At 41.7% G+C, this 25,540-nt stretch overlaps 1 protein-coding gene across 1 annotated transcript in view; it reads right to left on the minus strand.

Moving 5' to 3' along the window:
- Positions 1-3,177: 3,177 nt before the first annotated feature.
- Positions 3,178-25,540, minus strand: part of LOC148047464 (uncharacterized) — a 75,418-nt gene continuing 53,055 nt past the window's right edge. Inside the window, exon 3 of the mRNA XM_087711600.1 lies at positions 3,178-4,333. Coding sequence (XP_087567726.1) covers positions 3,430-4,333 — 904 coding nt within the window. The 3' untranslated portion in view covers positions 3,178-3,429. The remainder of the gene's footprint in view (positions 4,334-25,540) is intronic.

Here is a 25,540-nt window from a genome sequence, read left to right on the forward strand (position 1 = left end):
AAACAGGCCTGTCTGTTGCTCAGTGGTCCAAAGTCCTCTTTTCTGATGAGAGCAACATTTGCATCTCATTTGGAAACCAAGGACCCAGAGTATGGAGGAAGAATGGAGAGGCACACACTGCAAGATGCTTGAAGTCCAGTGTGACGTTTCCACAGTCTGTGTTGATTTGGGGAGACATGTCATCTGCTGGTGTTGGTCCACTGTGCTTCATTAAATCCAGGGTCAACGCAACCGTCTACCAGGAGATTTTGGAGCACTTCATGCTTCCTTCCGCAGACGAGCTTTATGGGGGTGCTGACTTCATTTTCCAGTAGGATTTGGCACCTGCCCACACTGCCAAAAGCACCAAAACCTGGTTCAATGACTGTGGGATTACTGTGCTTGATTGGCCAGCAAACTCGCCTGACCTGAACCCCATAGAAAATCTATGGGGCATTGCCAAGAGAAAGATGAGAGACATGAGACCGAACAATGCAGAAGAGCTGAAGGCTGCTATTGAAGCATCCTGGTCTTCCATAACATCTCAGCAGTGCCACAGGCTGATAGCTTCCATGCCACACCGCATTGAGGCAGAAATTGCTGTAAAAGGGGCTGAAACCAAGTATTGAGTACATATGCATGCCTATACTTTTCAGAGGTCCGATATTGTTCTATGTACAATCCTATGTACACACACAGACACACAGACACAGACAGACAGACACACACACACAGAGTCTGGGAGATGTGAGCTAAAAACCATGCTGAAGCAATGATGGGGGAGGGGTCAAAATGGGAAGCCTCTAGGAATGGATAGGGAAGGGAGGAAGGGAGGGAGGAAGGAAAGAAGGAGAGAGGAAACTTGGTTGGAGATGCCCCAGTTCAAAAGAGAAAGCAATGCTGTATTATGTTTTGTCACAGACAGAACTTTATTGGCAATCCAAGTTAACATTGGAATTCTTGAATTGTGAAAGTATCCCTTCCTTGTGTGTTGCAAACAGCCATTTCCAGTGGGGAAAACAGGATAAGACAGAGTGGGGAAAATATTTTCCTTTGCTATATTTCTAGTCTGAATTAGACCATAGCAGGCTCCATACAGGAGAGTCCTTTTAAGGATTATGTATTAATAGAAAAGCAACTAACTTACCTCTGTTCCTAAACGCTAAATCTGTTGTACATAAAAAACAGAGCTCTGATCCGCTATCACAACCAATATCACAACCAATATCACAACCAATATCACAACCAATATCACAACCAACTATCACAACCAACATGTAGAAAAGATGTGGAGACTTTCGAAAGAGTGCAGAGAAGAGCAACAAAGATGATTAGGGGACTGGAGACCAAAACATATGAAGAACGGTTGCAGGAACTGGATATGTCTAGTTTAATAGAAAGAAGGACTAGGGGAGACATGATAAAAGTGTTCCAATATCTCAGGGGTTGCCACAAAGAGGGAGTCAAACTATTCTCCAAAACATCTGAGGGTAGAACAAGAAGCAATGGGTGGAAACTAATCAAGGAGAGAAGCAACTTAGAACTGAGGAGAAATTTCCTGACAGTTAGAACAATTGATCAGTGGAACAACTTGCCTCCAGAAATTATGAGTGCTCCAACACTGGAAGTCTTTTAAAAAATGTTGGATAACCATTTGTCTGAAGTGATGTAAGTTTTCCTGCCTGGGCAGAGGATTGGACTAGAAGAACTCCAAGGTTCCTTCCAACTCTGTTATTCTATTCTATTCTATTCTTTTTTTACACTTTTGCTGTTATCTGTGGACTCTCCCACTAGATGCAAGCACGGGATATACTGAGTCTGGTTTGTTCTCAGTCTTTGGCCACAAACTAATAGCAAAGTGGCATTTGATCACAAGGCAAGGAGGCCTTACATTAAAAAAAACACATATTACAAAAGTTAAAAAGGAAATTAGATAGAGTATCCAAAAACAAACCCAATTAATATTAACAATAACATTTTAAAAATTAGATTAAAATTAACAATTAAATCAATCATTTGTTTTATTTTGTTCAGGCCAGGCCAGCTTGCTGGAAAAGCCAACTTTTTAGGGCGCGTCGGAAGGACCGGAGGTTGGGGATTATTCGAAGCTCGGGGGGGGGGGGGGGGCAGCTCATTCCAGAGGGAAGGCTCTCCCCCTGGGGGTCGCTAGCCAACACTGTCTCGCCGATGGCACCCTGAGGAGGCCAACTCTGTGGGATCGCACTGGACGGTGGAAGGCTACTGGTGGCAGTAGGTGGTCTCGCAGGTACTCTGGGCCTAACCATGGAGCACTTTAAAGGTCATAATTAATACCTTGAATCGCACCCGGAAGACAAATGGCAACCAGTGCAGGCTGCCTAAAAGGAGTGTAACATGGGAGCCCATAGGTACCCCCATAATAACCCGCGCAGCCGCATTCTGGACCAGCTGAAGCCTCCAGGTGCTCTTCAAGGACAACCCCATCTAGAGAGCGTTGCAGTAGTCCAGGCGAGAAAAGACGAGGGGCTTGAGTGACTGTGCACAGAGCATCCCGATCCAGGAAGGGGCGCAAGTGACATACCAGGCAAACCTAGTAAAAGGCCCCCCTGGTCACAGCCATCAGGTGTTCTTCTAAACTAAGCCGCATATCCAGGAGGACTCCCAGATTGTGGGCCCTCTCTGAGGGGGCTAAAATTTCTCCCCCTATGGAACAAGATGCACAAATCGGGATGATGGAAACCACAGCCTCTCCGTCTTGGAGGGACTGAGCTTGAGCCTGTTCCTCCCCATCCAGATCCGCACATCCTCCAGGCATCAGGACCTCACATCAAGGGCATCCTTTGGGTGATTTGGGGTAGAGATGAAAAGTTGGGTATCATCAGCATATTATAATTAGAGAGTCAAATTCTGAGGGAAGTCCTGCCTTAGCCCTTGGCCAGCAGCTGCCTTGCAGCCCTTTCGCCCTCCCCCTTGTCCCCTCCTGACCTCTCCTGGTGGTCTCCCATCCAATTGATGAGGATACTTTGGTTACAAAGCGGGGTCTTTTCGCATGGAGCAAGAGTGGGCTTCCCTCTGACCCACACACTTTGCCCTCCTGCATACACCATGAGTAAAATGCCCAAGGAGAACGAGCACAGCAGCAGCAGCCTTGAGGAGCAGCTAAGCGCAGGGGAAGCGGGGCTGGGCTGTGGGGTCCCAGTATCCTGGGAGCTTGAGGGCCAGGCTGGGCGCTTGCACTTCCAAGACTGTGGGCAGCCTGCATTGCTCCCTGGGAGTCCTTTGCATGGCCTAAGAGGAATGGCGAGAATAAGGGTTTGTTGCTCACCATCGTCCCACCTTCCTTTACTGGAGACAATGGACCCCCCCAGACCAGCTTGGGCTTCCACAGGCACCCCACGACATGAGAGACGTCGAGCTGGCCATGTGATGCCACCCCAGTCATGGACACTTTGCCCACACCCACCCACGAGGTCAACCACTACTCTGATGCGGCTCACAATGAAATTGAGTTTGAAACCACTGATCTGGACACTCATATGGTTTCTCTCCTGTGTGAGTCCTCTGGTAGTTCACCAGATTGCAGTTATGACTGAAACTTTCCCCACAATCTGGACACTCATATGGTTTCTCTCCTGTGTGAGTGATCTGGTGTTTCACCAGCATAGAACGGTAACAGAAACTTTTCTCACAATCTGGACACTTGAATGGTTTCTCCCCTGTGTGTGTCCTCTGGTGTATCAGCAGGCCGGAATTGAGACTGAAGTGTTTCCCACAATCAGGACATTCAAAGGGTTTCTCTCCTGTGTGTATCCTCTGGTGTTTCCCCAAGGAGGATCTCTGACTGAAATGTTTCCCACAATCAGGACATTCAAAGGGTTTCTCTCCTGTATGAGTCCTCAGGTGATCTACGAGGTTGGAACTCTGACTGAAACTTTTCACACACTCTGGACACTGGTACGGTTTCTCCCCCGTGTGAATCCTCTGGTGGTTCACCAGGTTAAAATGGTGACGGAAACTTTTCCCACAATCTGGACACTCAAATGGTTTCTCTCCTGTGTGAGTCCTCTGGTGTATCAGCAGGCTGGAATTAAGACTGAAACTTTTCCCACAAATAGGACATTCATAGGGTTTCTCTCCTGTGTGAGTCCTCTGGTGTTTCACCAGGCTGGAATTCTGACTGAAACTTTTTCCACAATCAGGACATTGAAAAGGTTTTTCTCCTGTGTGAGTCCTCTGGTGTTTCACCAGGCTGGAATTGAGACTGAAAGCTTTCCCACAATCAGGGCAGTCAAAGGGTTTCTCTCCTGTGTGAGTCCTCTTGTGTATCTCTAGGTGGGAAATCCGACTGAATTGTTTCCCACAATCAGAACATTCAAAGGGTTTCTCTTCTGTGTGGGTCCTCAGGTGTTTCACCAGGCTGGAATTCTGATCTGGATACTTGTACGGTTTCTCCCTGGTGTGAATCGTCTGATGTATCACAAAGTTGTCATGCTTGCGAAAGCATTTACCACAATGGGAGCAGTTGTAGGGCATCTCTCCTATGTGGATCCTTCTAGGAATCCCAAGGGAGCTATTTTGACCAAAGCTTTTGCCACATTCAGAGTATATTTATATGGCTTTTCGCCAGTGTGGATCCTCTTGTGCTTTAAACTCTGTGCTTTTCCGACAATGGCCACAAATTGTGTGACTTTCTGAAGGAAATGGAAAATATTTTTATTTCTGTTTCGATTTGTTTTGCTTTTCGATGTTGCTTGTTGTCCTGTGCGCTTATATTGGCATCATCTTTGTTCTGTAAGATTAAAATGAAAGTGTAAGTTTTATTGCTTACAAAATGGTTGCAGAAGATGTGAAAAAAAGTAGTACAGGTAATCCTTGAGGAACGACAGCCCATTCAGCGAATGTTCGAAGTTACGACACCACCACCCCCGCTAAATACGAATATGTTTGAAAGTGGAAATTTTGTAGCCCTCCCTCCCTTGCAGTCCTTCACCCTTTGACCAACTGCAGAGATGCTGCAGCACACTCACTTATTTCCCTCCCATCTTCCCCAGTCAGTCCTCAGAGGCCCCAGACCCCAGTACATTGGCCTGCTTTCCAATATACTTGCTCCTAGGCCTGTTGTACCTGAATTACCTGTACTACTTTTTTTCACTGAAGCCTCCGGGGGGCCTCCGAGTGGGGGACAGCAGGGGAGGCCGTTTTCACCTGCCCCAGGCTCCTAGAAAGCCTCTGGAGCCTCGGGAGGGCAAAAAACAGCTCCATTGCACACCAAAACCAGGGGAGAGGGCGGGGGTCACAAGCAGATGTGTGAGGGGGTCATGCACATAGCATTGTGTGTTTGCACACCCGCGCACGACCCCCCTGCACTCCCCCTGCTTTTGCCACACAATGTGAAAAAGGGTAATCATCACTACCAGTGTTTCTCAACCTTGGTGACTTTAAGTCCTGTGGACTTCAACCCCCATCTGAGGGATTCTGGGAGTTGAAGTCCACAGGACTTAAAGTTGCCAAGGTTGAGAAACACTGCTTCTAGGCTATCAAAGAGAAGAGTTAAGGGAGACATGACAGCTCCTTTTCCAGTACACTTGAGGATTTGTCCCAAAGAAGAGCGGATTGGTTTATTCTCTAAGGCACCAGAGGGTAGGACAAGAAGTAATGGCTCGAAGCATGTCAAAGAGAGATCCACCCTAGAAGTAAGGAGAAATGTTATGATGGTGAGAAGAATTAATCAATGGGGTATCCTGACTCTTGGGAGTTGTGGGAGTTCCATCACTGCAGATTTTCAAAAATAGATTGGACGACGATTTAACAGAAGGCGTGCAGTAAGTACAACTTAAAGAGGTGGAGATTTCAACTGCCAGAATTCCCCAGTCTGCATAATTTACACTGAACAAGCATTTTTTGATTTCCTCTTATGCAAAGCTTACATTTCACAGGTCCTTCCCAGTCTCCAACTTTTCCTTTTTGCCCTTTCAATTAATACTGTTTCAGTAATACAGTATGTATTTGTGTGTGTGTATAAAAACTTGACTTCTAATCCCCTCCCCATATAAGAGGTTTAGAGAACCCATTCCCAATGCAAAAGCAGAAGTTTAAAAATCTTTTCCCCATCTTCAGAAACCATTTAAGATTTCACCCTCTGACTTCGACTCTAAACCCCTAAACCATGATTTTGAAACTACAATTGGTGGGATTACTGTATGCAACAGTAAGCTATGATTAAACCATCTTAAGTCTGGTACATCTGACTTAAACAAACTAGCCTTTGTTAAGCTGTCAAAAATATTTACACAATACAATAGCAGAGTTGGAAGAGACCTTGGAGGTCTTCTAGTCCAAACCCCTGCCTAGGCAGGAAACCCTATACGGTTTCAGACAAATGGCTGGCCAACATCTTCTTAAAGACTTCCAGTGTTGGGGCATTCACAACTTCTGGAGACAAATTGTTCCACTGATTAATTGTTCTAACTGTCAGGAAATTTCTCCTCAGTTCTAAGTTGCTTCTCTCCTTGATTAGTTTCCACCCATTGCTTCTTGTTCTACCCTCAGGTGCTTTGGCGAATAGTTTGACTCCCTCTTCTTTGTGGCAACCCCTGAGATATTGGAACACTGCTACCATGTCTCCCCTAGTTCTTCTTTTCATTAAACTAGACATGCCCAATTCCTGCAACCGTTCTTCCTGTGTTTTAGCCTTCAGTCCCCTAATCATCTTTGTTGCTCTTCTCTGCACTCTTTCTAGAGTCTCCACATCTTTTTTACATCGTGGTGACCAAAACTAAATGCAGTATTCCAAGTGTTTGTTACAGCTAAGCTATCAAGCAGAGAAAGTAAATAAACAAGTATAGTGAAATAGGAATGGAGTTTTACGAAGCTATCTTTTGGCTAGCATTATGTTTTCCTTTGTAATCAGCAAAGCAACATTATTTCCCCCAAAATTGACATGTTGGGATAGACCTTCTGTGAACACGGGAGGTTCTCAATACAGGTAATACTTGATTTACAACCACAATTGAGCCCAAAATTTCCTCTGCTAAGCAAGACAGTTGTTAAGTGAGTTTTTCCCCATTTTTCTTGCCATAGTTGTTAAGTAAGTCACTGCAGTGGTTAAGTTAGTAACACAGTTGTTAAGTCAATCTGCTTTTCCCGTTAACTTTGCTTGGCCGAAGTTTGCAAAAGTTGATCACATGGCCCCGGGACACTGCAACTGTCAGAAATACGAACCGGGGGCTTAGCAGTGAGAAGACGGACTTTCAGGCACTTCCTGAATGACCATCTACACCGGAGTCTTTTTTGGAGGATTCTTTTGAATCTAAGCTGTCCCGAAGAGACAGTGACGTGGGGCGGAACTCCATGGTCCCAGAGGTATCCGCAAAACCTCTGGGAACCTAAGGAAAGCCTTCCCAATCCAGTGGCTTCCGGATCGGCTAAACAATGCCGACTGCAACTGCGAAGACCCAGAGAGAGAGCAGAATATGAGCAGGCCGTTTGATGTGAGTCTTAAATCCTTTTTTTTGTTGGAAAGAGAGCACCCTAAATTTGGAAACTTAGTTTAAAATAAGGCTGAGAAGTGAGAAAAGCGGCGGAGATAAATGTTTGCCATTTGGAAGTTTATTTTTCTGTTCCTTTTTTCTAATTCCTAAGCCGGGCTGGACTTTCCTGTAATTTGAATCGGCTTTTCGCATTCCTTTTTCTTGTTGTCGACACCTTTAACTTTGAATTTATTGGGGCACTAAATCTTAAACTTAAAGTGCTTTGAAGATTGGCTTTTTTTTTTCTTTGGCTTGCTTTTTTTCGTTGCCTTTTACCCCTTTTGAGGTTTGTCTTTTTTTTCCTCACAATTAGTAATTAACAAACGGAATGGACTAAAACAAGCTGTAAATTACAAACTACAAGCCAACACTGCCATCTTGTGGACTTGAACTTTGTTATTAAAATCCCCCCTGTAATGTATTTGATTCACGTGTTTATGCAGCTGGCAAACTGAGATAAAACAGCAAAGCTGACCGTGACCTTGAAGAGACTCTTATCTTAGGGGGGGATAAAAAGAGTCCGGGAAAATCATTTGTTTTAGCCTGTTGGCATCCTTTCATCCCCCAACATCATTCTCATATTACCGGCTGTGGAGATATTGACACCAAGTTTTTCTTTTTTGATCATTACCATCGACCTTTTGATTTTTTACATATTTTTTTTTTCTTCTTTGTTTTGATTTCTTTTTTTTTCAACCTCTAGATCACCTCTTGACTATCTACATTTTTTCTGCTTCTTTCTTTTCTCACTTGTAACTGAAGCACCCCTTCTCCCCTTTTTGGAGGGGGGGTACCTTCCTTTTTTTTAATTATTATTAATTTTTAATTACTATTTCATACTCTCTTACTTATATATATATATTTTATTGCACTCTACTGCATTTCATCCTTGAAACAAAAACAAAAAAAAGCCTCCTCTCCTTTCCTTCCTTTTCTTTCCCTTCTCTCTCTTCCTTCCTTTTTTCCCTCCCCCCTTTTCTTATTTCCCTTTTCCCTCTTCTGTGTACTTTACGTACTTAATCCACTATACTTATAACCCTCTATCCTCTAATACTAATTGGCTATGAGTAGAAAAGCAGTTGCCCCTGGCTTTACATCAACCCCTGCCCCCTCACCTGCGGGAGGCCAGAGGACAACACAGATGACGTCTCATCAGGAAAAAGAGAAGGAAGCCAACTTTGAAACACTCATACAAATGATGCAGAAAATGCAAGCAGGAAACGATACCCTTGTAAAAAAAATGGAGGCAATGGAATTACAAAATCAAAGTATTGTACAAAAGGTTGATAATATGGAAGGAAAAGTAGAAAGTATACACAACTGGATGCTGAAATATGAAAATAGGATTCAAAAAGTTGAAAATAAGATTCAAGAAGGAGAGAAGAAAACTGAAAAGCTAGAGATTAGACTAAGCGATGTAGAAAGAGAGAGCAGTGGAATATTAAGATGGGAGATGGACAGGTCTGAATTTTTTTTAAGATTCCAAAATATAGAAGAAGAAAAAGGAGAGGACTTAGTTCAGATAATTTCAAATATTTTGATAGATGTTCTGGGGATGTCCCAGGACCAAATAAAAGAAACAATTGATGAGACTTTTAGAGTATATACAAGGTATGCAATGAGAAATGCTCTTCCAAGGGAAGTGCATGTAAGATTTACTAAGAAAACAATTAAATCACAAATCCTACAGAAAATGAGAGACAGAAAATTAGAATATAAAGGGAAGGAGATTGTAGTACTTAAACAAATCCCAAGAGAGGTGAGAGAGAGGAGAAGAGAATATCAATTTCTGACCAAAGTATTGATAAAAAAAGGTGTTAACTACAGATGGCTCATACCGGAAGGTTTATTATGTACTTGGCAAGGACAAAGACACAGGATAGATACAACTGAGAAGGCAGAAGCTTTCTACGAAGAATACTTCAGAGAAACAGTGGAGAAAGTTGGGAAAGACGATGCAGTGATACAAATACTGGAACCACCTGTAACCACGACCGAAAAAATAGAAGGAGCAGTAGGTGGAAGTGAGAAAGAAGGGGAGATAGGGAATGGGAGCCGCAAAGAAAAACGAGAACCTAGATCCACTAGAGCAATAAATCCTGTATATAAAGTATAAACATGGAAGAAAGAAAAATGATTACAATTAACATTAATGGACTCAATTCGGTAGCTAAAAGGAAGAAAGTATTTCATAAATTAGAGAAGTTACAATTTGACATAATCTGTCTGCAAGAAGTACATATCCAAAAGAAATATGAACATTTACTAACTCAACCAAAGCTTGGGAAAATGTTCTCATCATTGGCAAATTGTAAGAAAAGAGGAGTGGTCTTTTATATTAAAGGCAACATCCCAACAAAAGTAGTATACGCAGAGGAAGAGGGAAGAATTTTGATGGTGGAAATTATGGACACCAAAAAGACACTTCTAATTGGAATCTATGCCCCTAATGAAAAACAAGATGAATTCTACAAAAAACTACACAAAAAAGTTTTGGAACTAGACTATGCTGATATTTGTATGATGGGAGACTTTAATGGCATTGTGAATCCAAATATGGACTATAAAACACATAAAACAAAAAAATTAAACAGGAAGCCTCTGCCAAAATCTTTCTTTAGGATGACAGATGAACTAAACTTAAAAGATATATGGAGAGAAAGAAACGTTAAAAAAGAACAATATACCTTCTACTCAAATAGACATTCTTCACTCTCCAGAATAGATATGATATGGGTTTCAGCGGACCTGAGCTCCAACATAAAAGAAATTGAGATCGAAGCTAGCACCTGGGCGGACCATAATCCAATTTTAATTAAATGGAAAGGACAAAGGGTAAGATCTAGATGGACACTAAATAACACTATATTGAAAGAAAAAGAGTTTGTACAAAAAATGGAAAAAGAGTTAGTCCTTTTTTTTAAAGAAAATAGGAAAGAAGATACGTCATCCCAGAATCTCTGGGACACAATGAAGGCTGTTATTAGAGGTTTGACAATAGACTACACAAGGAAGAGAAACTCCAAAAAAAGACAAATGCATAAAGCTTTAGACAATGACTATAAAATACTTGAAAGAGATTTACAGAGAGCACCACAAAAAAAAGATGTTAAAATAAAGATGGACATAATTAAACACAAAATGGACTTATTAGAAAAGGAAGAACTGGCACAAAAAATTAGAGGTGCCAAACAGAATTACTTTGAAAATGCGAACAAACCAGGCAGGTGGTTAGCATATAAGATGAAAAAAGAGAGAGAAGCAAAGAAAATATTACAACTAAGAGACAAACAAGGAGAAATTCAATATGGAAATACCGAAAAGAAAAAAATTATACATGATTACTACGTTAAACTTTATGAACAAGAGAAGGTGGAGGAGGGACGAGTTAAAAAGTATCTACAAGATGCCAATCTCCCCCAGGTACCAGATGAAACTAGAACAATGTTAGAAAGTAAAATAACAATGATGGAGCTAACAGAGGCACTTAAAAAACAAAATAATGGGAGAGCCCCAGGACCAGATGGTCTACCCGTGGAATTCTACAGAACATTTGAAGAAATATTGACCCTCCCACTCCTACAAGTCATGAATGAAGTGATGACTGAGAACCAAATACCGAAGTCATGGTCAGAAGCGTATATCACATTACTACCCAAGGAAGAGACTGATTTAACACAAATCAAGAATTATAGACCAATCTCTTTATTAAACTCAGACTACAAGCTATTTGCATCTATACTAGCTGAGAGACTTAAAAAATACTTAAATGGCTTCATCCATTCAGATCAAAATGGCTTTTTACCTAAAAGACAAATCAAAGACAATATGAGAATAATTTTGAATACCTTGGAATACTATGAGGCCCATCCAGAAAAACAATTGGCACTGATGTTCCTCGATGCGCAGAAGGCCTTTGATAATGTGAATTGGCAGTTTATGTTTTTGCAACTGGAGCAGATGAACTTTGGCAAGAAATTCACTCAAAGTATACGAACGATATACCAGAAACAAGCAGCAAAGATAATGGTAAATGGAGAACTAACAGAACCGATTGAAATAAAGAGAGGTACAAGACAAGGCTGCCCATTATCTCCGCTACTTTTTGTCCTAACACTAGAGGTCTTAAATAGAAAGATTAGAGAAGAAGAAGAAATAAGAGGAATGAAAATTAAGAGAGAAGAGTATAAACTGCAAGCGTTCGCAGACGACTTAGTTTTCATTCTTGAAGACCCATTAGAAACTGCACCCAAATTGTTAGAAAGAATAGAGGAATATGGAGAAGTAGCAGGCTTGAAAATAAACAAAGATAAAACAAAGATCATGACAAAGAATATCCCAGCTACACAAAAGGATCAGTTGTCAGAAATGTTGCAGATTCAAAACACAAGTAAAATTAAATATTTGGGGATACATTTATCACCTAGATGTAGCACTCTTAAAGAGGATAATTATACCAGATTAAAACGACAAATAGCAATCGATTTGGAGAAATGGGGAAACTTGCATTTATCAATGATGGGAAAAATTTCTACAATTAAAATGAACATTCTACCTAGAATTTTATATCTGTTTCAGACAATTCCAATTAGACTGGGTAAGGATTTTTTTCTAGACTTAAATAAAATAGTTTTGAAATTTATTTGGCAAGGGAAAAAAGCTAGAATAAAGCTTAAATTACTACAAGATGTTAGATCAAGAGGAGGTTTTGGTTTACCCGATTGGGAGCTATACTATCAGGCAGCAAACCTGATGTGGATTAAGGAGTGGATATCATTAAAAAACTCTAGATTATTGAACGTAGAAGGTCATGATTTGCTGTTGGGATGGCATGCCTTCTTATGGTATAAGGGAACTAAACCACATGGTTACTTTAGAAGACATTATATAAGGGAGGCATTGTTGTTAAATTGGGAAAAGATTAAAAAATTACATTATTTAAAAATTCCAGTCTGGACATCAACAATTGAAGCATTCTCGTATCCGATAATACATAAAAAGGAACAAACAGTTAGATATATAGAATTATTGAATGCAGAGGGTGAGCTCAAATCTAGTCAAGAATTGAAGCAAGAAGGGATGGAAATGAACTGGTATTCATATGTACAGATACAATCTAGATATAATGAAGATAGAAAAACTAAAGGTCTATATAATAAAATGACTGAGCTAGATAAAATTCTAACAGGTACTGATGAAAAAGTAATTTAAAAACTATATGGATATTTATTGGAGTTTAAATTGCATGAAGAACAAGTTAAAGAAACTATGATTGCGTGGGGGAAAAATTTTAAGTATGGGATTGATTTAGAGAATTGGCAGAAATTGTGGTCTCAAAATTACAAAATGACAATGTCTACTGCATATAGAGAAAACTTGTATAAGATGTTTTATAGGTGGCATCTACCCCCGACCAGAATCGCAAGAATGTTTAAGAATAAATCAGAAAAGTGTTGGAAATGTCACCAGATACCTGGCTCATACTACCACATGTGGTGGACTTGCACTGAAGCTAAAAGATACTGGACTAAAATCCACATGTGGTTGGAGAAAATGATACATAAACAAATAGACTTTAAACCAGAGGTCTTTCTATTGGGAATTTTACCAGAAACCTACAACAAAGACTTAAAATATTTGATTGTAAATGTTGTAACGGCAGCCAGAATTGTATTTGCAAAAAACTGGAAAAATGAAACAATACCAAAAGAGGAAGAAATCATTCGAAAAATAATGGACTGTGCCGAAATGAGTAAATTGACATTTGAAATTAGAGAGCAAGAGGATGAACAATTTTATAAGATATGGGACCTGTTTTATCAATGGCTAAGGGAAAAAGAACAAAATTTTGGAAATGAAAAATGATATACTTATGCTTTAATTGGAAAAAGTAAATGATGATATAATTATGCTGTGAAATAATTCAACAATGATATAAGGAAGTACTAATATAAGGTCTGGTGATAAAATGTATAAGGTTAAGAATTTATTATAATGATATTTCGCTGCTGATAAGGTAATTCTAGTAGGGGAACAAATGAAAACTGGTATATATAGGCAGCGATGCCTTGTTGAACAATGAAGGAATAAGATCTCTGTTTGAAGGTATGAAATGCAAGGTTAATAATGAATAGAAGTATATTCTCTGGGGGAAAACAATGTTAATGTTAACTGAATATATATGGTAGAAGGAAAATGAGACCTTTAGTTACATTAGAGGAAATATCTGAGATGGTAAACATTATTTGAAGATGTAGAAGTTAAAACAACCGTAATCAAACGACATGCTGCATGTGACGATGGTTTTTTTCTTTTTCTTTTTCTTTTTTTTTGTTTTTTTTTTGTTTTTTTTCCCCTTCCTTTTTGGACCTTTTTTGTCCTTTTTGGCCTTCCCCCCCCCCACCCTTTTTTTTTCCTTTTCCCCTTCTCTTCTTGAACTTTTTTTTTTTTTCCTTCTCTTCTTTGTCCTTTTTGGCCTCCCCCCCCTCCCCCACCCCCTTTTTTTTTCCCCCTTTCTTCTTCTTCCTCTCTCCCTTGTTCTACTTTGTTGTTTTTTGTTTTTTAAACCCTAGCTTATTGTGGTGCTTATTAAATATACAATAGAGAGATACGGGATGTATAAACTTAGTAGGGATGCACCTGTGATTAAACGACATATTGTATGTGAAGATGGGTTTTCCCTCCCCCCCCCTTTTATTTTCTCTCTCCATCCTCTCCCTTTCCCATTGTTGTCTATGTAACAAAAAATAAAAATAATTATTAAAAAAAAAAAAAAAAATACGAACCAGTTGCCAAGCATCTGAATTTTGATCACGTGGCCACTGAGATGCTGCAACAGCTATAAGTATGAAAAACAGTCATAAGTCACTTTTCTCACTGCCGTTATAACTTCAAATGGTCACTAAACAACCAAGTCAAGGGATACCTGTATGCAGAAGTAGCTTGTTTGCTAACAATAAAATATTGAGCAAAACAAATGGGAAAAGTGAAGCTGTTTCAACATGAAACTGGGGATGAGATTAAGTCCTGTCGCCAAACAGCTACTGGGCATGTGCATATAGTGGTTACAGGTATGCAAACTAAGAGCCTGAAGCCATGGCCTTGTGTTATCTAGTAGCCACAAACAGGATACTGTAGAGCAGGGGTGTCAAACTCAAGGCCCAGGGGTCAGATCCAGCCTCCTGGGTGCTTAGGTCTGGCTTGCGGGCCACCCTGGAAAGAATGAAGGACCAGTTCACAGTGCCTCTGGCAGCGAGGATGGAACTTGCGAGGGTCGTGTGCGCCCCTCCCGAGCTCTGTTTTCGTTGGCAGATGGTTGCAGGAGGCTGCCCCAGCTGAAAACAGAGCTCGGTAGCCCATTTTCGTTGGCAGAGCACTTGGGCCACCATAACCCTCCCCCCCTGACATGAGTGACATGCTTGCCACGCCCACCCTGGTCACGCCCACCCCAGCCTCCTGAGGTCAAACACAACCTTGATGTGGCCCTCAATGAAATCGAGTTTGACACCCCTGCTATAGGGGCAGAGAAGGCCAATGCAAAAGGGATTTCCCCCCTCTTGCAAACTGTCCAAAAAATCCTTGGTTTTATAAGAGTTTCAGGAAAGATTTAAAAAAAAATATTGGTGGAACATTGCAGCAGAACAATCCACGGAAGTGCTTGCTTACAGATGCAGCAATGAGAGCCCAAGGTTATTTTTTTGTAGCTTAAGAGAAGATAATAGCTGCCACAGCCAAGAAAAAATTGAGCTTCCAGACTCAGGAACTGCATACGGTTCCACCACAAAATCGCGGAGGACAAAATCACGCTCGACGAAAGCGCGCATTTGACATCATCACAGCGCGACGAAAACATCGCGCTGTGATCGAAAAATGTAAAAATAAAGCTAAAACCTTCCCCTAACCCCCCCAAACCTAACCCTAAACCTAACCCTAAACCTAACCCTTAACCTAACCCTAAATCTAACCCTAAACCTAACCGTTAACGTAACAAAAAACCTAACGCTAACCCTTAACCTAACGCTAAACCTAACGCTAACGCTCTAAACCTGACCCTAACCCTTAACCTAACCCTAACCCTTAACCTAACCCTTACCTTTATGTGAATGGGCTTGCTTTAATTTTAATTTTATTTCAATTTTTAATTTTTTTCGTCGCGCTGTGATGACGTCACATGCGCGCTTTCGTCGAGCGCGATTTTGTCCTTCGCGCTTTTGACGGGTCACGCTGCATACAGGTTGTCCTCGACTTACAAAAATTCATTTAGTGACAGAAGTTACAACTGCACTGAAAAAGTGACGTATGACTGTTTTTCACAGTTACAACCTTTGCAGCATCTCCATGGTCATGTGATCATAATTCAGATGCTTGGCAACTGATTCATATTTATGACGGTCGCGGTACCCTGGGGTCACGGATTCCCGTTTGTGACCTTCTGACAAGCAAAGTCAATGGGGAAGCCAAATTCACTTAACAACCACGTTACTAATTTAACCACTGCAATGATTCACTTAACAACAAGCAAGAAAGGGCATAAAATGGGGGGGAGGGGAGAGAGACTCACTTTACAAATGTTTGACTTGGCTACATAAATTTTGGGCTGAAGTGTGGTCCCAAATCCTAGACTACTTGTTATTTCTCAAGAACAATTTCACAAGAGGGGGAATCCATTTCTTTTTTAAAGGCTGCATTCTGACCATTTGTGCTTTTGAAAGACTGGGGCTCGCTGACAAGTGAAATCAGAGGCTGGACCTCCTCTGATTTTCTTTTGGGTCAATCCTGCAAGAGAATCTATAAAGCCTTAGTAAGACCACACACAGAATACTGCCTCCAGTTTTTCGTCACCACACTGTACAAAAAACGTTGAGCTTCTAGAACAACTTGCCTTCAGAAGTCGTGGGAGCTTCATCATTGGAAGCTTTCAAGAAGAGACTGGACTGTCGTCTCTCAGAAATAGCATAGGGTTTGCTGCTTGAGCAGGGGGTTGGAATAGATGACCTACAAGGCCCCTTCCCACTCTGTTATTCTGTATATTCTGTAATAACGGCCAACTCCTTTCACATATACTACTGCTAGGTTGCCCCTCTGCCATCCTATACTTGGCCTGTACAATTTTCCTTTCAGGTGCAAAGCTTTGTATCTTGTATCTTAAAGTGGGAACAACCAACCAAAGGAACAGCTTGCCTTCAGAAGTTGCAGGAGCTTCATCACTGGAAGCTTTCAAGGAGAAACTGTCCTGCCATCCATCACAAATGCTGTAGGGTTTCTTGCTTGTGTGCTGGGAGGGGGGTTAGACTAGATGACCTACAAGGCCCCTTCCAATTCTGTTATTCTATATATTCTGTAATAACGCCCAACTCCTTTCACATATACTACTGCTAGGTTGCCTCTCTGCCATCCTATACTTGGCCTCTACATTTTTCCTACCAGATGCAAAGCTTTTATATCTTACATCTTACAGTGGGAACAATCAACCAGTGGAACAAAAGTTGCTGGAGCTTCATCACTGGAAGCTTTCAAGAACAGACTGGACTGTCATCTGTCAGAAATGCTGTAGGGTCACCTGCTTGTGCGCTGGGACGGGGTGGTGGTGTTAGACTAGATGACCTACAAGGCCCCTTCCAACTCTTGTTATTCTGTTCATCCGAGGCTTCGGCGAACATGACAATAGAGGCATCACCGTGACCGCCAGCCCCGCCCCTTTCGCATCTCCGCGGGATCGTGTCACGATTCATGGAACAAAGAGACGCCGCTTGCAACTCAATTGCCCCGATGCTCTTTTTGTCCTTTTTGTCTCCCCACCCGGGACGCCTCCGCGCCCTCTTTGTACGCCTTTCCCCGCCCCTCGATTGTACCGCTGGGTGCTATGCTTGAACATGGAGGTTCAGTTTTCTATAGGAATAGTGAGCTCTGCAAGGACTAACTCTCCTTTACCAGGAGAGAGTTAAATAGGAGCAGGGTTTTTAATTTAAAGCAATTATTTACTCAATGAATATTTCCCTTTAACCTCCTCCCCCCGCCCCAGTCCTCCTTCCTGGATTTCTTATTCTCTGATTTTTTCTTTTTCTGAACGTTTCAAATTGAACTTACCCTTTCCGAACTGTTGAGATTCGCCCAGCAAAATTTAAACAACGACGACACCAAATTAAAAGATTTGTCCAAAGAAGCTACAGGAAAAGGAATTCACTAAGAGGAAGTGGAGGGGGGGGGAGTCTGCATTTCTGGATCTACTCTAGCTGCGGAACTTTGTGTATTTAACCCGTTCAGCTTTTGGAAAAGTTGCGCGGTTTCACTATAACATGGTTGTAAAATGATCCCCCAACCAATCCTGCTTCCTTGTGCAGGATTCAGCATCCAGAACAGCATTTTACAGTGCAGATTTAAAGCAACGGGGAACAAAAAATGTATTTGCAATAACAATTCTATTTTGGAATAAATTCTCCTAGGCATTAAGTTTAGTTACCCTTTGGTTATAACTGTAACCAAAAAAAGGGTTCAGAACTGGTTGTAAACCGGTTTTGAGGAAGTGTGTTTAAAATGGATCCAGGTAAAAAGGACTTTCCAGCGGTATGCATGACAATAGAGGTAAATCTCGACTCACAACAATTCATTTGGTGACCTTTCAAAGTTACAACGGCATTGAAAAAAAAGTCTTATGAATCGATTTTCACAGTTACGACCTTTGCAGTATTGCCATCAGAGATGGGTTTCTGCGGGAGGCTCTGGTCCTTCCGGCGTATCCTAAAATGTTGGCTTTTCCAGCAAGCCGGCCTGGCCGGAATAAAATAAATTATTAATTTTAATCATTATTTTTAATTTAATTTCTAAATCTCATTGTAAATGTCTATTGTTTTTTTTTAATATTCTATTTAATCTTTCTTTTAACTTTTGTAATAGGTGTTTTTATGTTGTACGCCGTCCTGAGTCCTTTGGGAGAAGGGCGGCATATAACTCCAATAAACCACTAAACCACCCGCGCATGAAAAAAACAGGAGTAAAATAAATTGAAACCCACCACTGATCCCCACGATCATGTGATCAAAATTCAGGCACTTGCCAACTGATTCATATTTATGACGGGCACGGTACCCTCGGGTCATGGATTCCCTTTTGTGACCTTCTGACAAGCAAAGCCAACGGGGAAGCCAAATTCACTTAACGAAGGTGTTACTAATTTAACAAGTGCAGCGATTCACTTAAGAACTGCGCCCAGGAAAAGTCGTAAAATGGGGCAAAATTCACTTAAATAATTTCTCACTTAGCAACAGAAATTTTGGGAGACAATTGTAGTCGTAAATTGAAGACTACCTGTATCACATGACTAAATCAGGGGTGAGTTCCAGCAGGCACTACTGCCGGTTTGCTCGGGTGCGCTCTGCGCCCGCATGCGTGGTGCAGTTAAAATTGTTCTGTGCATGCGCAGAACTGAAAACAAGATAGGCGCTGCCAACGGCGCCACCTGGAAAACCAGTTTGGGTGCATGGCAGGCCTGGGTCGCTGCCAGGCTGCCAAACCACTACCGGTTTGGCCGAACCGGGCCAAACCAGTAAGAACCCATCACTGGATTAAATCACTTAGGCAGTTTCAGCAATCCTTGCTGCTGTCATTAAGCAAGGAACTTCATTGCAACTTCCTGCTGGCTTTTAATAAACAAAATCAATGAGTAAGCCTTAGAAAGTCACAAGTCCTGAGGCAATTGCCAAACCGGCTGGCAAGCAGATAAGTGACTATTGTTCTGCAAGCATAGCAGACCCAGAATCATTGCCACCAGTGGCTTCTGTGGTACTGCCAGCACATGGCTAGGCAGGTAGATATGCACTATGGAGCAAGGTGGAGAGAATGTGGCAGGAATGCGAGTGACTTTTGAACTTTCCTGCTGGCTTCTTCATTGACTGGTGGGAAGCCAGCAGGGAAGATTGCAAACTGTGATTCCACAACTATGGGAGAAGGATAGGACAGGACAGAATAGAATTCTTTATTGGCCAAGTGTGATTGGACACATAAGGAATTTGTCTCCGGTGCTTAAGCTCTCAGTGTACATACAAGTAACAAGTGATAAATCATGATCATAATCATAAAATATAATGCTCATAAATCATAAAGTACAACTCTCAGTGATAGTCAATCAGTCAATCAATCAATTGGAATAGAGTTGGAAGGGACCCTAGAGGTCTTCTAGTCCAATCCCCTGCTCAAGCAGACCTTACAGCATTTCAGAAAAGTGGTTGTCAGATTCTTCTTAAAAAGAAGGTGTGACGAAGCAACCACAGCTTCTAAAGGCAAGTGTTCCACTGGTTAATTGTTCTCACTGTGAGGAAAGTTTCTCCTTAATTCCAGACAGCTTCTCTCCTTGATTAGTTTCCATCCATTGTTTCTTGCCCTGCCCTCTGGTGCTTTGGAAAATAAATTGACCCCTTCCTTTTTGTGGGAGCCTGTGGAATACTGCTATCATGTCTAACCCCAAGCCTTCTTTTCTCTTGACTACCAAACCCAAATCCTGCAACCATTCTTCATACTGCACGTTTTAGTCTCCAGGCCTTTAATTGCTCTTAGTTGCTCTTCTTTGCATTTTCTTCTCCCAAAGGCTCAACATTTTTTTTTTTTGGGTAATGTGGTGACCAAAACTAGGTGTGACCTTACTTAGGCTTAATAAAGCGGTACTAATACTTCACGTATAATTTTGATTATATGCCTCTGTATATACAACCAAGGATTGTGTTAGCTTTTTTGGCTGCTGCCACATATTGCTGGCTCATACAGACCTACTATGTGATTTGACATCCCAGGGCATAAGAGTGTTGTGAGAATGAATTGTTTAGCAGAGTGAAAGCATGGGGGATGGGGGGGGCTGTCTTTGTGTCTAGTGGTTTTGCCGCATCAGTGAATTGTTGTATGTTGGACTGCCATCCAGTGTCCAGGGGATTCTGGGATGGTTGTAAATTTAAGGACTGGTCATAAAATCCCCCTCATTCAGAGCCACAAGGGGTCATTAACCAAGCACTACCCCTCTGTGTTGCCTATTCTAAAATTACCCTAAATTTAGGCACTACTTAATACAATACTATAGCAAGGTTGGAAGGGACCTTGGAGATCTTCTAGTCCAACCCCCTGCCTAGGCAGGAAACCCTATACCGTTTCAGACAAATGGCTATCCAACATCTTCTTAAAGACTTCCAGTGTTGGAGCATTTACAACTTCTGGAGGCAAGTTGTTCCACTGATTAATTGTTCTAACTGCCAGGAAATTTCTCCTCAGTTCTAAGTTGCTTCTCTCCTTGGTTAGTTTCCACCCATTGCTTCTTTTTCTACCCTTAGGTGCCTTGCAGAATAGTTTGACTCCCTCTTCTTTGTGGCAACCCCTGAGATATTGGAACACTGCTATCATGTCTCCCCTAGTCCTTCTTTTTATTAAACTAGACATACCCAGTTCCTGCAACCGTTCTTCATATGTTTTAGTCTCCAGTCCCAATGATGAAGTTCACATCATCACAGCCACAGAATGGCTGGACTGACATAGGATACAAAATTTAAATTTATACTGAAGTGGGAAGGGAAGCTGAGGAAGACAGATTGTTATTTAGAGTTGCAGAACGCACAAGAGGCCGAGTATAAGTAGGTTAACAATTGTAGTGCTTTAAAAACCTGCTATATGTGTGGAGACCTTACAACTGAGCAAGAATTACCTTTTTATTATTAAATGTATTTATTAATAAACATTTGCTGCCCATCTCCCAGTTTTGAAGTGAGTCTGAGCATCTCGCCCTATCCTAACGTTCATAGCAATAATACCGCAACTACCCATTTTTTCATTGTCAAAATTATCCTCCTTACACGATCCTTTTTTAAAAATGAAACATTTTCCACATTTTTTCCTCACATCGTCACCATCAAGGGGGATGCAACAAATACGTCGGCAATATAATGCTGCTATCACCCAGCAGCGGTCAAAGGCACCTCCAAGAAAAGGAGATCACAACAGGAGTTGCTGATAAATCTGGGGAGCTTGTGATCAAAGCCATTATCTCTTTTCTCCTCAACTCAATATTCCTATAGCTCTTCTCCACTAGGTTCATCTTCAAGGCAGCACAGCCTTTCCATTTGAAATGTTACACTGCTTTTTTTCACTGGGCCTCGGGCCTACTCCCCACAAGCACGTCACCAATCTGAAACTTAAATTTACAAGATCTCATGGAAGCAGCCCTCCCTCATTTTCAGTCCACCTACAATTCATTAATGCGGTCTGCAGTGTTATGGTAGAAATAAAGTGCCATTTCTCCTTCTTCCGCATGACAATGACTCAGAAGCAGCCGCCATTTTGTCCCTGAGGTAGTCGTGGCAAAATGGCTGCCGCTTCCACAAGTCCACCTCAGGGCTCAGGGATGAATAACAGGCAACTGCAAATAACGGCTGCTTCCATGACACAATCATGCAGTCCTACCCTCTTAATGCAACACAATACAATACAATACAATACAATACAATACAATACAATACAATACAATACAATACAATACAATAGCAGAGTTGGAAGGGACCTTGGAGATCTTCTAGTCCAACCCCCTGCCTAGGCAGGAAACCCTATGTTGGGGCATTCACAACTTCTGGAGGCAAGTTGTTCCACTGATTAATTGTTCTAACTGTCAGGAAATTTCTCCTCAGTTCTAAGTTGCTTCTCTCCTTGATTAGTTTCCACCCATTGCTTCTTGTCCTACCCTCAGGTGCTTTGGAGAATAGTTTGACTCCCTCTACTTTGTTGCAGCCCCTGAGATATTGGAAGGCTCCTATCATGTCTCCCATAGTCCTTCTTTTCATTAAACTAGACATACCCAGTTCCTGCAACCGTTCTTCATGTTTTAGTTTCTAGTCCCCTAATCATCTTTGTTGCTCTTCTCTGCACTTTTTCTAGAGTCTCCACATCATTTCTACATCGTGGTGACCAAAACTGAATGCCGTATTCCAAGTGTGGCCTTACTAAGGCCTTATAAAGTGGTATTAAGACTTCAGGTGATCTTGATTCTATCCCTCTGTTTATGCAGCCTAGAACTGTGTTGGCTTTTTTGGCAGCTGCTGCACACTGCTGGCTCATATTTAAATGGTTGTCCACTAGGACTCCAAGATCCCTTTCACAGTTACTATTGTTGAGCAAGGTACCACCTATACTGTACCTATGCATTTCCTTTTTGTTTCCTAGGAAATGGGGATTTTGTAGTATCCTTCCCCTGCCACATCCACCAAGCCACGCCCACACAATCGGTAGTAAAAAAAAATTGAATCCCACCACTGCTGACAAGGTTTGGGGATTGTGCATTCACACATAAACCAAGGATTGTTGTGCATCACCCTTAAAGGCAGCTAACAGGAAGATTTCACACTCCAGAAGGCCACACATGGAATACTGCATTCAGTTTTGGTCGACACGATGTTAAAAAAAAAAAAGGGTGGAGACTCTAGAAAGAGTGCAGAGAAGAGCAACAAAGATGATGAGGGGACTGGAGGCTAAAACATAGGAAGAACGGTTGCAAGAACTGGGCACGTCTAGTTTAATGAAAAGAAGGACTAGGGGAGACATGATAGCAGTGTTCCAATATCTCAGGGGTTGCCACAAAGAAGAGGGAGTCAATGTATTCTCCAAAGCACCTGAGGGTAGGACAAGAAGCAATGAGTGGAAACTCATCAAGGAGAGAAGCAACTTAAAACTGAGGAGAAATTTCCTGACAGTTAGAACAATTGATCAGTGGAACAGTTTGCCTCCAGAAGTTGTGAATGCCCCAACACTGGAAGTCTTTAAGAAGATGTTGGATAGCCATTTGTCTGAAGCTGTGTAGGGTTTCCTGCCTAGGCAGGGGGTTGGACTAGAAGACCTCCAACTGTGCTATTGTACTGTAAATCTGAAGAAATTGAAAGCCTTATAGTTGGCATCTGTGGAATTTGTCAAACATTTGCTTATACTGTTCAAAGGGGGGGGGTGTGCCTACAAAGATGGAGTTTTTTTATCTCCCCGCCACAACACAGAAACACTGTTTTTTTAACATATGATTTTCACAGAGGGAAAAAATTCCTGCATAGGTTGCCTTCAATAGATCAGTGGAAAAGAAAACCAGTCTCCTAAAGCTTGAAATCAACAGGGACTCATCCACACCAATCAAAACGCTGAAGGCATGCCTGGAAACAGGATCCTCTTCCCACTTTTGGTCTGTGAACATAATTGCCAAAATACAACATTTTTTTTCATATTACAGGTATCCACTTATGACCATCATAGAGCCCATAATTTCGGGCGTAAGTCATCATGATTGTAAAGTAAGTTATCACATAGCCAGACCTGATGTTTTGACTTCTGTGGCAGTCATTAAGTAGGTAAACCTCTGTCAGGGAGGGACCCAAGGGTTGGTGTAGAGGAGGCCTTAGGACGGCAAGCCCATTCATGTCAATAAGAGCAGGGGGTAGGGTTAATTAAGCAAAGCAGGATCTCAACCATCACTGCCAGCCCGCATTACAGTTCTTGAGAACTACTTGTATGCTGGCTAGGGAATTCTAGGGCTCAAAATCCAGAAGACACCATGGTAGAAGGCTGAAGTCTGGAAATTCCATAATCTATGTACAATTAATACCACTTTGCAGTAAATTTCACAGGTTCTGCAAAAGGAAATATCCAGAAACATCTGCTGATAAGCAGAAAGAGGTAGGTAGCTTTTAACAGCCTCCCATTTCCCATTTCTCTCTCTCTCCATCAACTCCTGAGATGTGTTGACTAAAAAGAATCAGGGTAGAATTCTGGCCATTCATCTAGGAATAGGAGATCGTAAATGAAATTCAAGTAATGCATTTCTTATGCAATGCCTTTGAAAGTATTGCTGTGATGTGCTTCTCCCATACCAAAGAAATGCATGTCACAGCATTTGAATATCGTGATCTGCCAGTAGTAATAATCTCCTATTCTGCAGAGCTATCCACTCTTTTACTCATGTAAGTACACCAGCTTGATGGTACAATTCCCAATCGGGCAGACCAAACCCTCCTTTCTCTTTTGATTCCTGCAATAATTTCAATTTAATTCTCGGTTTCTTTCTTTGCCATATAAACGTCAACATCTTCAAAACGTCAGGTCTTCAAAATATTTTTTCTCTAATTTTATGGGTATGTTTTGAAATAAAAAGAGTATCTTTGGCAGAATGCTCATTTTTATTGCAGCTATTTTGCCCATTAAGGAAAGTTGCAGATTCTTCCATCTCTCCATGTCCGATTTGCCGTATTTTTTGGAGTATAAGACGCACCCCCCCAAAAGAGGGTGGAAATCTGGGTGCATCTTATACACTAAATACAGCATTTTGGGCCTCCCGAAACCTTGCCGTGCACATCCTGTTTTTCGCAAACAGGGGTTTTGGGTGGTCTGCAAAGTGTTCCTGAGGACTGGGGAGGGCAAAAATTGAGTCTGTTTTTCACAAAAACTGAACTGTTTTTGCCCTCCCCACCCCCCAGGAGCACTCTGGAGGCCTTCCAAATTCTCTGCATGTTTTTTTAGAAAGACCATTTTCACAAAAGATGGGCCGTTTTTTGCCCCCCACCCAGCCCCCAGGAACACTCAACAGACCTCCCACATCCTCTGCATACCCTATTTTTCACCTCCCAAACGGCGCCCCCCACGTGTTGCATTTTTGCCCTCCTGGGCCCCCAGGAGCACTTTGTAGGCCTCTCAAACTCTCTGCATGCTCCCCCCCCTTTTTTTTTTTTTTACAAAAAACGGGGCGTGCAGAGGGTTTGGGAGGTCTGCAGAGTGCTCCTGGGGGCCGGGGAGGGCAAGTTTTTTTTAAAAAATTACCTATTCAAAATCTTAGTGCGTCTTATATTTCAGTGTGTCTTATAGTCTGAAAAATATAGTAATTTGATTTGTTAGCTTTGTGTAGTTGTCCTCTTTCATTGTTATACACCTTGCCGTTAAATAAATTCCTAGATATTTCACTTTTTCACTATCTGAATGTTCATTCCCTTTGTTAGTTCAGCCTTCTGTTTATTTGTCATATTTTTAACTATCATTTTAGTTTTATCCTTGTTTATTTT

This window comes from Thamnophis sirtalis, unplaced genomic scaffold, assembly GCF_051295495.1.
Source record: "Thamnophis sirtalis isolate CommonGarterSnake01/CBP01778 unplaced genomic scaffold, rThaSir2_p1.2 scaffold_3, whole genome shotgun sequence".
Classification (NCBI taxonomy): domain Eukaryota; kingdom Metazoa; phylum Chordata; class Lepidosauria; order Squamata; family Natricidae; genus Thamnophis; species Thamnophis sirtalis.